Here is a 13947-nt window from a genome sequence, read left to right on the forward strand (position 1 = left end):
TGTTACAAACTTAGCCGTTTGGTTGGTTGTTGCAATAAATACATTACATTTAAGTGGTTGGATTCAATTTACGTAATTTGTTATCCCTGAGTCACTAGAATACAATAAAGTATGGAGCTCGGCCTATAATTGATAATTGATTTGATTGATATGCAGCATGCCATGAGTGCAAAGTGGTATTTTCTCAAACTTAATTCAGCTAATCAAAGAGGATCTGTGGTCATAATACAGCTCTGTTTGAGGAACTATAGTTGAACACTTTACAGACATATTTTCTAATGTCCAGTCCAAAGTGAGAACAATGTAGTCTACTTGATTTAACACCAAAACTGCTATAGTTTTGATCATCTGAAACTAAGGAATTTATAAATGACAAAAAGGGTAGGAATTGTTATGACATTACGAAACATCTCTCTGTTTGCTTTCAATGAAGGTGTAAATCTGGGTTCAGGCTCAGAGTAAAGGTTTTCTAACAGATTGTTTTAAACAACCTAAATCTCAGTTGTGTCATAATGAACCCTTTCCCTGATCATCAGAGGGTGCATCTAGTAGATTCAGTCATTCTGTCAGGGGTAGAGGTGTTTGCTGTGGATTTTCGTCTTTTGACCTGTCACCTCTTGCTTTAACTTTAAATATAACCTCAAAATCCTAATTAATGTGAAAGGCCTGGTGGTGCAAGAGAAAAGCATAGGCTTCACAAGCGGATGGTTGTGGGTTTGAATCTTGGTCAGGGAAGATCTCAATTTTCGGTCTTTTTAAGGCGAGAAGCATGGATGAAGCCCGCCTCCCTCCTCACGCCCTCTTTTAGCTCCGGTAGGAGAGGGAGGAGCATGGAGGGAGTCCACCTCCAGGGGGAGGAGCTTAAGGAATTTACATATTATGCAAAGTTTTTTTTTTATTGTTTTGCGATTTTGTGAGCCCTTTTTTCACATTAATTTGATCAATGTTTTTTTTTTTGTATAGTTTTTTTTTCATTGTTTATTGTTTTTTTTTTTCATCACCAGTTTGTATTGACCACAGTTTCACCTTAGTTGTTTTACCCTTTCAGTTTTTGTTTAGTTGTTATTTGAGTTGTTTTGAGTGAGCTTTGAACCAGGAACCCTGGGTTTATGAACCACGTATTTATCTTTTAAGCCACGCTGGCATGGAAAGTACAATTGGGAACGTCATACTTAACCAACCATACCATATTGAATTTAGATGAACAGGGAAAATGTTTTACAGGAGGTTTGAACCCTAAACCTGAGCTTTGAACCAGGAACCCTGGGTTTATGAGCCACGTATTTATCCTTTAAGCCACGCTGGCATACAAGTTACAATTGGGAACGTCATACTTAACCCACCTTTTAGAAGTTAGATGGACAGTGAAAATGTTCTACAGGAGGTTTGAACCCTAAACCTGAGCTTTGAACCAGGAACCCTGGGTTTATGAACCACGTATGTATCCTTTAAGCCACGCTGGCATACAAGTTACAATTGGGAACGTCATACTTAACCCACCTTTTAGAAGTTAGATGGACAGTGAAAATGTTCTTCAGGAGCTTTGAACTCCAAACCTTCTGCTTTCAGACCCTGTACTTATCTATTGAGCCACACAGGTATGGACAATCCAAATGAGAACGTAATACTTAAACCACCTCTTAGAATTTAGATGGACAGTGAAAATGTGCTCCAGGAGTTTCAAACTCCAGACCTTCGGTTTATAAACCCCAGAGCTTTCTCTTAAGCCGTGGTGGCATGAAAGATGCAACTGAGAACGTAATACTTAACCCACCTTTTCGGGATTTATACGTACAAGGAAGATGTTCTGTGGGAGCTTTGAATACTAAATCTTACGTTTAAAAACTCTGGAATAATCTCTTGAGCTACGCTAGCATGGAAAATGCATTGGAGGACGTAATACTTAACCCACCTTTTAGAATTTGGATGGACAGCTAAAATGTTCTTTAGGAGCTTTGAACCTTAAAAACATTGGTTCATAAACAGTGACACATCTCTTGAGCCACAGAGACATGAAACATTCTGATGGGAAGGAAATACTTATCCTTTTAGAATTTAGATGCACAGTATATTTCTACATTGTGGTATTGATATTTTCACTTAAACGCTCTAGTAAAGTTGCAACTTTACTTGGACCGCTTACCTTTTTCCTGTCTACACCACATCTCTTCACTAAAAATAGTTAATCTACAAGCTCACAACACGTCGACACGTTGTGAGCTTGTAACTTTGTTAATTTGAATGAATGTTCCCCCCGAGAATAGAGATGCTGGGGTTTACTTCTTCCACCACTGCTGAAGAGCATGCAAGACAGTAGACAACTAAGAAACAGTGGTGGAAAAAGTACTCACATTTTAAAAGTATCACTACCCTAAAGTAAAAGTCAGGAATTCAAAAGTATTGGCATCAAAATGTACTTAAAGTGCAGAAGTCCCATTTCAAGTTTTCAAAATGTATCCAAATCTTTTGAAAATAGCAGATCTACAAACTCACAATGCGTTGTGATTTGTAGATCTATTTTCAAATGGTCAAACATAACTCTGAACAATCCTTTAGTGTGTCTTTTTTTGAGACTGTTATTTGTTGTTTTTTCCCCCTTTAGTTTCTTTTTCCCATTGTTTATTAATTTGACAGCTGTTAATGTGTTTTTTTTCATGGTATGATTTCATGGTAGTTTTAGTTTTTTATTGAGGCATTTGAACCAGCTTTTTTAATCACACCAGTTAGATTTCACAGTTGTTTTAGTTGTTTGATGAGTTTGAGCTTTGAACCTAGAACCTTCGGTTTATAAACCCCTGACATTATGTCTTGTGCCACGCTGGCACAGAAAATGCAAGTGAGAACGAAATACTTAACCTAGTAGAATTTAGATGGAGAATGAAAGTGTGCCTAAAAATATGACTTTATTTTAAAATATAAAATCAAAATAGATTGTATTAGCATTATCTCTAGATGTATTTTTTGGCAGATTTTGTCACATTGAGCGGGACATAATGCAGAGAAAACACGTTTTCTAAAAATCATCATTATGTAAAAAAAAAAAAAAACATTTCATTTCACTGCAACAGAGGATTATGTTTAATTCCACGTTTCATTGTTCCACAGTTTTCCTGTATATTATAATATTCTTATGAAAAATACTTCAATTGACACAACCAGGTTACATCACTTGACAATGTTGCTTCTACCTTGTTGTGTCATAATGAACCCTTTCCCTGATCATCAGAGGGTGCATCTAGTAGATTCAGTCATTCTGTCAGGGGTAGAGGTGTTTGCTGTGGATTTTCGTCTTTTGACCTGTCACCTCTTGTTTTAACTTTAAATATAACCTCAAAATCCTGATTAATGTGAAAGGCCTGGTGGTGCAAGAGAAAAGCATAGGCTTCACAAGCGGATGGTTGTGGGTTTGAATCTTGGTCAGGGAAGATCTCAATTTTCGGTCTTTTTAAGGCGAGAAGCATGGATGAAGCCCGCCTCCCTCCTCACGCCCTCTTTTAGCTCCGGTAGGAGAGGGAGGAGCATGGAGGGAGCCCACCTCCAGGGGGAGGAGCTTAAGAATCAGGTAGGAGAGGGAGGAGCATGGAGGGAGCCCACCCCCAGGGGGAGGAGCTTAAGAAATGTACATATTATGCAGAGTTTTTCTTTTTTTTGGTTTTGTGAATTTATGAACGCTGTTTTTTCACATTAATTTGATTGAGGTATTATTTGTATTGTTTAGTGTTTTTTTTCTATCACCAGTTTGTATTGACCACAGTTTCATTTTAGTTGTTTTACCCTTTCAGTTTTTGTTTAAGTTGTTGTTTGAGTTGTTTTGAGTGAGCTTTGAACCAGGAACCCTGGGTTTAAGAACCACGTATTTATCTTTTAAGCCACGCTGGCATGGAAAGTACAATCGGGAACGTCATACTTAACCCACCATATTGAATTTAGATGGACAGGGAAAATATTCTACAGGAGGTTTGAACCCTAAACCTTCTATTTTCAGACCCTGGATTTATCTCTTGAGCCACACAGGTATGGACAATACAAATGAGAACATAATACTTAAACCACCTTTTAGAATTTAGATAGACAGTGAAAATGTGCTCCAGGAGTTTCGAACCTTAAACCTTCGGTTTATAAACCCCAGAGTTTTCTCTTAAGCCATGGTGCAAAGATGCAACTGAGAACATAATAGTAGAATTTAGACATACAATGAAAATGTTCTGTGGGAGCTTTGAATCCTAAATTTTACGTTTATAAACCCTGGAATTATCTCTTGAGCTACGCTGGCATGGAAAATGCATGGGAGGACGTAATACTTAACCCACCTTTTAGAATTTGGATGGACAGTGAAAATGTTCTTTAGGAGCTTTGAACCTTAAAATCTTTGATTCATAAACAGTGACACATCTCTTGATCCACAGAGACATGAAACATTCAGATGGGAGGGAAATACTTATCCTTTTAGAATTTAGATGCAAAGCATATCTCTACATTGTGGTATTGATATTTTCACTTAAACCCTATATTCTTAGTAAAGTTGCAACTTTACTGACTGCATGTTTTAATTTCATTGTGGTTTAAGCATAGGATGTTGCTGTGCATTTGATCACTTGGATCTGGGTGTGCATGCTTTGTTCATTATATATTTGTATTTCTTGATGGAATAATAACCTCCTATCTGTGGCAGCAGACCAAAATGATGGCGATTTATAAAATACTTTGAATTAGATAGGGTTTTCATTGTGTACATTGCACTGTAAATGATGCCCCACAGAAAGTAATGCTCACTCAAGCACTTTGATGTCATTATTGAATGCACGTCATCCTGGCTTGAAACCTTGACATGTAGGAACATTATTTCGTTTTTATTTATCATGTACAATTATTTCATTCATTTAGACCTATTTGTGTTTGCTATTAGCCTACAGCCTATAGTATGTGTGCAGTGTCCTTGAGAGATACATAGGGTGTGTATTTTGTAATAACCTAACACAATATTTCTACAGCTGTAGCCTATTGACTTGTTCCTACTAAAACGATCTGTAAGAATAATGGAGTCAAGCAAAATGAAATGATGAGAAATGTGCATCAACAGAAGTAGCTATTACATGCAAGCAATGAAACTCATCTGTGTCACATATTAAGTGATATTTGAAAGATGTGTTAGGACTCATAACAATGAATTGGCACATTTAATGACGAGTTACCAAGAATGATAACTAATGATGTGAGCAGGATGAATGATGACCTTCTGTAAACACATGGTGGTAGCCTAATACAGATGCCCTGAAAATACAGAAGGATTTTGATTGGCCATTTGCATTTGCATTATTCATCAAATTACTGTAACAATTGTTGTTCATCACTGTCATTGTCTACTGTCATTACCATTAGTTGTGGTATAGACTGGTATAGAACAATCTGGCTCCCACGGGTCTACTATCTTTTTTCGCCTTTATCATAAAGGTTGCTGGACAATATATAGAGGATGAAATGCATAATGTATTAAATAATATAAAGGTAATATCAAATACATTGTAAAAAATGAGAGACATGACGCTTTATTAGCAAGACAGTCTTTTATTATTATTCCTCATTTTGCTGGTTTCCCCTGAAACCCCTTTACTGTTACAGAGTAGAATTGCGTTAGAATCTCTGTTTATGATGTGTCCATACTGTAGCTGAACGGTTAGAGAACCTGCCTGGCAAGCCATAAGTCCCAGGTTTGAACCCAGGCCTCAGCAATGTATCAAAGTGTCCCTGAACAACACATTTAAAAGAACAGTTCACCCAAAAATTACTTATTTTCTATCAATTACACACTCCATGAAGCCTTGAATTCATGGAGTTTCTTTAGTTTTTGACACATTCCTGAGCACAGACTCAGACATATTGGTTGGATCGGCGGTGCCACGTAGGTGTGAGGGTAGTGTAGCGGCCAGAATCTGAGTCTAGTAGAAGATTCAAAGAACCACTTTTAGCACTATTTAGCACCATTTTTGTTTAGTGTGACATATGATCTACAGCCTGTAGAATAGATCATGTGTTTACCTGTAAACTACAGGACCGTTAAACACATTTGAACATGAAGTTGATGATCAAAGTGACAGCTTCTGTAACCTAAACATAGGCAGACCCTTATGAATAAATATGAATCTTGATTTCATTCACCTGTGTGATTCCCATAGCTGCACGTTCCTCCAAATACATCTGATTTTAATTTCAGGGGCTTTTGAATCTCATTCAAGATGACATCCAGATGGTGTATTACTCGCGTTTTAAACTTAATCAGCAAACTAAAATAAGTAGCTGAATTTCTTTTTAGGTTAGAATTAAGCAACTTCGGAAAAAACATGGTTCACACTGGCCTTCTTACTTTTACTTAAAGGTAATTGAAGTTAGTAAAAAGTAACTAATTAGAATAAGTGAGTAAAAAGAACCACATATGAGAGACTAGCGAGCAGCAGGAACACTTACTGTACATTTTCTTTTCTAGTTTCGCAACACAATCTCCCCAAAAACCTGTTGTCTTAAGAAATAAATTCCAACACATATTTAATATTTTATGTATTTTATTGCGTTTCCATCTGTTTTGTAATCCTAATTCAAAATGTCGGCACGTTAAAGCATTCACTCTATGCCTAACTAAACCTGTTACATGGATAATCTACCTGGTTTAAAACTTCTCATACAAATTCTCCCATTACAAACCGCATTCACAAAGCCTTATGAAAGTATAGTTCCACTAAATATTCACAACAGAGGAGCTAAAAAGACAAACCCTGTCCGAAATCGCCTACTAACATACTTATACTTTTTAGTATGTCCGAAAGCTTAGTAGCTACTAAATAGTACATGGGATGCATACTAAATTCAGGCAATTTTGTAGAAGTGATTAATATAGTACTGTATAGTATCTACTGTTTAATAGATACTATACAGAAGGCTGAAAATAGCATACTGTTTAGGGGTAGTACGTTAGCATGTGATTTCAGACGCAACCATACAGTACCAACTTGGCGTCTATTGTGTGTGTGTGTGTGTGCCGTCTCTTTTCGGAAGGCAAGGAGCAAGAGGGACAGGAAGTACTCATGCACTTGAATATGTTCAAGAAGAGCAGCGTGCTTACTAGAACCTTGATTCTCAACCTGTAGGCCATGAGGACATTGCAAATTATCATTTAAAAATATGTATAATGTATTAAAAAAAGTGTCATGGACTGCGTCCGAAATCACATACTTACATACTATTTAGTATGCCAAAGCACTTATGTCCGAAAGCTTAGTAGCTACTACATAGTAGGCTACATGAGATGCATACTAAATTCGGCAATTTTGTAGAATTCAAAGTGAAACCGTACTGCTTAGTAGATACTAAACAGTAGGCTGAAAATAGCATACTGTGTATTATGTAGTTTCGGACACAACCATGGTATTTTTTCTTTACGACTTTGTGATACTGATAAATATGAACTAACGTTAGTTCCATTCATCCAAGCCGGAACACAAACAAACATGCTCTGAAAATAAACGCTATCCACTCATTTCGGCTGCTGTGTTAAGAGGTCAGATAGGTGGGCCGCAAACACTTTCAAGATTTTCAATTGGGCCTGATCCAGAAAAGGTTGAGAACCACTGCACTAGAACCATGTTGAAACACGACAGCCCAACAGTACCAACATCAGCTGGGATCATCAGAGACAGACTTTAACATAAGTAAAAATATGGATAAAGAGAAGAATTTCACTTTATGCTTTTGATGCAAATAAATGAATTACACAAAAGGATACAGTAGAGCACATTTTACAGCATGTGGGATAAATGAGACTGCCTTTATATTTAACTCAATGGGGCGCCCTTTTTCAGGCAATATGTTTACAATTAAAAAGGTGGAAACACTTGCAAACTAAAAAAAACTGTGAAGAAAGGCCTCCATATCTCATCAATTCAATGAACCAGCCTAACTAAAATGTAGCATGTTTGTCAGCCAAGCTGGATTTAATAAAGGCATCTTCCCAGCTACTGAGCAGCCAGCCTGTGGTTCAGGCACATATCTCTACGCCTCGTCATCACATATTCACATTCCTTCTTAGTAAAACCCAACAGAACAGCAACCATTGTGTGGGATATTTCAGAGTGATGCCATTGAGCACTTTTAGATAGTTTACAGTAACGGTACATGTCAATCATATAAGACTGATGTTGACGCAGCAAGTAGTTCAAGATTTTAGATGACTGTGAGAAACTGCGATGTGGTTGCACGTCTGTTGGATTTACTGTTGAGTGTTTTGGTGTGCAGCAGTTAGGATTACATGGCTGGTCAGTCACAAGCAGGCTCAACAAAAAAACAAACCTTCAAGTTTCGGCTGGATAACTATGTTTTTTTTCTTTTTTCGTTCGTCACTATATACAGTACATCTACAGAGTTTTCACATCAAATAATATTCACAACCAATGTCTGCGTGTGTAAAAAGAATGTTTGTCAGATTAATTTACACGGTTCACATTACACGGGGAGTTTAAGTTAAGCAAGTAAGGAAAGTTGTAAAGTAGTAAGAGAAGATGTATTGGTTTCTGTTCTAAATCGCTGTATGTTGCTAGGCTAAGAAATGTTTGGTGTTCTGGAATCACATACATAATACATGAAAAAGCAACACAAGTTTGTGTGTGTGTGTGTGTGTGTGTGTGTGTGTGTGTGTGTGTGTGTGTGTGTGTGTGTGTGTGTGTGTGTGTGTGTGTGTGTGTGTGTGTGTGTGTCTTTGCAATGCATACTTATGTACAAAACAGAACCACAGGTGATCCGTGGAAAAAATAAATAAAGAACCAAATATAACCAACATACATATGATGCTCTAAAGACAAACCACAGACAACATACTCTATAGCCATAGTCAGATTCATTCCCTTTCTCACCATTAATAAATACAAATAACACATATATACAATCAACCAGTTGCTAGCCCTCCTACATCCCCCACCTCCCCAAAAAAACATAATTTCACTCTCCTTAGAACATGTATACAGACCACAACATCTTCAGTGTTAGTTTAACTCGTAAGAGTGTAAATACGGACCACTATAGGGTTACTTACACTGTCACAGTTAGAGTAACACTCAGGATTTTGCAGACATGACAGAGATGTATGTAGAGAGCAACGGTCACAGGATCAGCAGAGTGTGGGACTGGAGGAAGTACTGCTGTAGTCTTCAAGCTCTCAGGATTAGATGTCCTACTGTAGATGTAGTGGTATGATGAACCCATGTGGGTAAAACTTATTCATATTTCAATCAGGCAAAACATGATTTAATTTGTCTCAAAATACTGTATACAAAATGTGTCCGAAAATGTATTTTATTTTGGACACAGTGGATAGGAGGAAACATTTAGAGAGGCAAAATCTAAAATGTTTGTGAAAATGTACTTCTAGTATATTTTCAAATGTATTTTTGGTCAATCTGTATAGATATTTCAAACATACACACAGTATGAAGCAATCTATTTGTAGTTCAGACAGGGACCCAGGGAAGGACAGAATGGATGGGATTAAAGCAGGAGTGGGTGATCTGAACAGATCTGGGTGCTAAATCAGTGTTTCCCAACCAGTGGGGCCAGACCCCAAACGTACGACAGGAGTTCTGAAGGGGTCTCAAATATCAAATAACTTCATTAGAGGAATACTGTGTTGTTTAACACATTAGGGCCCCATGTCACTGAAGACCCAGTGGGAAACTACAGTTGCTGAGAAGCCTTGTTCACTATATCACTTATGATAATCAGTGATTAGAATGCAGGCGAGGGTGGGGAGGGCAGGGGGGGTGTGGCAGCTCTAGGAGGCGTAGGAGGGGGGGATGGAAACATAGCCTCAGATTCAAAGGGAGAGCAGGGGGAGGAGGGGGGTTTGGTAGGAGAGTACGGAGTCGAGGAGGCAGCAGCAGCCTTGACGGGAGAGGATGGAGTTGAGGAGATGCATTTGGTGGGGGAAAGAGGAGAGGAGGCCGGTTTAGTGGGGGAGGAAGGAGAGGAGAAGGAGAGGGCTGGTTTGGTGGTGGTGGGGGAGGGAGAGGGAGAAGGGGAGGCGAATTTTGTGGGAGAGACAGAAATGGGGGAGGCTTGTTTGCTGGGGGAGGAGGGGCTGGGAGGAGCTGGTTTGACAGGGGAGGAGGTGGTGTGTTCAGTAGGAGAGGTGGGGCCAGGAACAGCTGGTTCAACAGGGGAGGTGTGTTCAGTAGGGAAGGAGGGGCTAGGAGGAGCTGGTTCAACAGGAGAGCTGTGTTCAGTAGGGAAGGAGGGGCTAAGAGGAGCTGGTTCAACAGGGGAGGTGTGTTCAGTAGGGGAGGAGGGGCTAGGAGGAGCTGGTTCAACAGGGGAGGTGTGTTCAGTAGGGAAGGAGGGGCTAGGAGGAGCTGGTTCCACAGGAGAGCTGTGTTCAGTAGGGAAGGAGGGGCTAGGAGGAGCTGGTTCAACAGGGGAGCTGTGTTCAGTAGGGGAGGAGGGGCTAGGAGGAGCTGGTTTGACAGGAGAGGTGTGTTCAGTAGGGAAGGAGGGGCTAAGAGGAGCTGGTTTGACAGGGGAGGAGCTGTGTTCAGTAGGGGAGGAGGGGCTAAGAGGAGCTGGTTTGACAGGGGAGGAGCTGTGTTCAGTAGGGGAGGAGGGGCTAAGAGGAGCTGGTTTGATAGGGGAGGAGCTGTGTTCAGTAGGAGAGGAGGGGCTAAGAGGAGCTGGTTTGACAGAGGAGGAGCTGTGTTCAGTAGGGGAGGAGGGGCTAAGAGGAGCTGGTTTGACAGGGGAGGAGCTGTGTTCAGTAGGGGAGGAGGGGCTAAGAGGAGCTGGTTTGATAGGGGAGGAGCTGTGTTCAGTAGGGGAGGAGGGGCTAAGAGGAGCTGGTTTGACAGGGGAGGAGCTGTGTTCAGTAGGGGAGGAGGGGCTAAGAGGAGCTGGTTTGATAGGGGAGGAGCTGTGTTCAGTAGGAGAGGAGGGGCTAAGAGGAGCTGGTTTGACAGGGGAGGAGCTGTGTTCAGTAGGAGAGGAGGGGGCAGGGGGTGCTGACTTGGCAGGGGAGGAAGAGGGGGGTGAGATCAGTGGCAGGTTGGTGGGAGACGGGCAAGAGACAGCGGGAGACAGGGTTTCAATTGGGAGCTGATGGTCCATGGGTGGAGCGGAGGGTGAGGTGGGGAGGATGGAGGTGAAGGGGAAAGCCTGGTGCGAGGAGGTGGGAGAGGGTGAGAAATGAAGAGAGCTTACGGGGTCTGAGGGGGATGGCCTGGGGGGAGACAGAGGGGGAGACTGGTTTCCAGTGGAGGACTGAGCCTTCAGAGACTCTGAGGTCCCTGGACTCCTGGCATCCTTGGTGGGTGTCGTTAGCTCTGGCGATGGCAGTTTGGTGGGAGAGACTGGCTCGGGAGAGGGTGCCGGCTTGGTTGGCGAGGCTGGTTTGACTTGGAGGGCAGGAGGGGATTTGCCAGCTGAGGGCTGAGGTGGGGTCGCCTGGGGCCCCTGGCTGTGCCAGCGGTGGCTCAGTTGGATGTCCTCCTTATCTAGAGCTGTGTTCTGGCGATGACAGAGATGGGAAGAGAGACAGTTAGCGGGCACTCCATACAGTACCAGTAAGAGAGAGAGGTATACAGAGGGTCAATCTACGGTGAAGATGCAAACGTCCGAGTGTTTTAAATTGAGACTCATCATCCTCTCGTCCTTTTCTTTAAGGGCTGAACTCTATTTCTGATTTGCTTTCTGTCCTTTTATGCAAATAATGTAATAACCACTGCCCATAAGTTTCACCAATTACGTACTTTTTAATCAAGTTCTGTGAATGAGCAAACATAGAAGATGAAGCACACCAATGGATATGGACATAAATAACTGAAACATGGCCCAACAGATACATCCAGGATATTTCCCATAGTAGACTGACCCCACCAGAAGGCAAATCACAGCGCATGTGCAGAAGGGAAAATGAGAAAGCCAAGCTTTGCTCATTTTATTCAGACTTTACATAATGACATTGATTGATTTAGAAATAAGGTTGAGACAACCTACAGTAATCCCATTGAATGTAATTTCTCTTTTTCCCTTGCGCTAAATCTTAGTAGCACAACATAGGAGGTGGAAGCGGCAGGGTGTTAGTACATACCATTGCCTTGGAGCTAATTCGGGGGATGGCAATGCAGGTTGCATGTTGGCAGAGGGGGTGAGGGAGAGAGGAAGAAGCAGAGAGGGACAGAGACTAGTCTTACTCACATCTTCACAAACATAACAAGTTGACACAGAAAATAAAAGCGTGGCGGCTAGCGGACAGACGTTGTTCCAGCGCAGCGCCAAATGGGACATCAATGTGACGTTCAACACCAGCTGAACTTTTGAAAGTGCTACGTTGGAACAACAAACTAAAATGTGTGCACTCTTTTGGGGATTTCTAGGACTCTGTTGGTGTTTCATTAAATTCAGAGGTTTCAGGTTGTTGGTGTTTCTTTAAATTCAGAGGTTTCAGGTTGCTGTGCTCCTGAACATGATGCTCTTCAAAGTGTAAGGGAGTATCCAAGGCAATAGAGGGTTATTCACTTTCCTTTGTCAATCTTAGATCAGTGCTCAGTGCAGTATTAAGATTCCACCACAAGGTGGCGGTAAAGGACTTTAAATGAGCATTAGAATCAGCCAAATGTGTTTGCAGACTTTGCACATGCAAGTCATGCCTATTAGATCAATGTAATTCACAGTGAATGTAGATAAATACCCACAACATAGATTTTGCTACATTGCTTTGAATGAGGCTGCAAATTGGTGCAATTGAGAGTAAAATGACAGGGGGGGGGAGGCAAATGAAAGTGATCTAGCGTTTGCAGAGTGCCAGGCTTGTAGACATGCCAAATAACCTCAAAGACAATGTCACAACATAATTCATACTGCCACAAAACCCTTTAACAAAAACTGGACACATTTTCACACATCCCACAATGGAGTTGATCGATCAGTTGATCAGAATGAAAACAAATGGACCTCGGAATGAGTGAATGACTGATTAGAGGATTATTTAAACATTTATGGGCACAGGCGGTTGCTGTAGAGAGTTAGCTATGGACCCACAACAATCTGTTAACTGAGAGCCGGCAGCCTGGGGAGGAGGGGGGAAGAGGAAAAGATTATGAAGAAGAGAGACAGAGGTACACTGCAAAACCCTGAGTGTTAATTTAACTCGCTTACGGCCCATTGTTACACTGGAGGAAAAAATACGGGGGCTTAATTAACACTCAGGATCTTTGCAGTTCAAGAAGACAAAGGTGTAGAGAGAAAAGGGGTGATGAAGGTGGACTGGACGGAGAGGCCAATGGAGAGAATAAGGAAGCTAAAGCATGATTTATACTTTGTCCTATGGCGGTGCGTCACACACCGAAAGAAGCAGATCTACAAGCTCACAACGCTCCCTTTGTGAGCTTATAGATCATCTACTTTCGTCGAGGGACACCACCATACAACGGACCACAAATTGAGACGGAGAAGAGGGAAAGAATTGAGAGAGGAGGGCGGAACATGAAGCGTGTACCCAGCACTCAGCTCCGGGCATCCCCTCTGGTCCTGTGGGTGGAGTGGAGGAGGGGTGTGGATGAGGAGGAGGAGGAGATGTGGGGGATGAGGAAGAGGAGGAAGAGTAGGAGGAGGAGGAGGAGGTGGAGCCTCCAAGGCCAGGCCTCCACCATTGATTCTACACCTCAAACTGTCAAAAAAGATTTACAACAAAATGAGGCTCCAGTGGCGATGGGAGAAATCAAATCAAATCTCAGACCTACGGAAGCCTGCAGGCGTCCTCAATACACAGGATGTAGGGCTGAGGAAATGCTGCCATGTCACCCCGGGACGGAGGACAGGGTGGCTGATGGGAGCATGTAAGGAGCTGATGTAGTCAGCAAATGAATGCCCTACTTCGTCAGACTACAGTGTACCACAAAAAGGAGCAAAAATAGCCGATCT

At 41.5% G+C, this 13947-nt stretch overlaps 1 protein-coding gene across 3 annotated transcripts in view; it reads right to left on the minus strand.

Annotated features, from left to right (window-relative positions):
• Nucleotides 1–6581: 6581 nt before the first annotated feature.
• Nucleotides 6582–13947, minus strand: part of dclk2a (doublecortin-like kinase 2a) — a 70011-nt gene continuing 62645 nt past the window's right edge. For all 3 annotated transcript variants that reach the window (XM_084078230.1, XM_084078229.1, XM_084078228.1), the window contains exon 17: nucleotides 6582–11532. In XM_084078230.1, coding sequence (XP_083934356.1) covers nucleotides 9766–11532 — 1767 coding nt within the window. In that variant the 3' untranslated portion in view covers nucleotides 6582–9765. The remainder of the gene's footprint in view (nucleotides 11533–13947) is intronic.

Source organism: Gymnoscopelus microlampas (genome assembly GCF_963454915.1).
Source record: "Gymnoscopelus microlampas genome assembly, chromosome: 2".
NCBI lineage: Eukaryota > Metazoa > Chordata > Actinopteri > Myctophiformes > Myctophidae > Gymnoscopelus > Gymnoscopelus microlampas.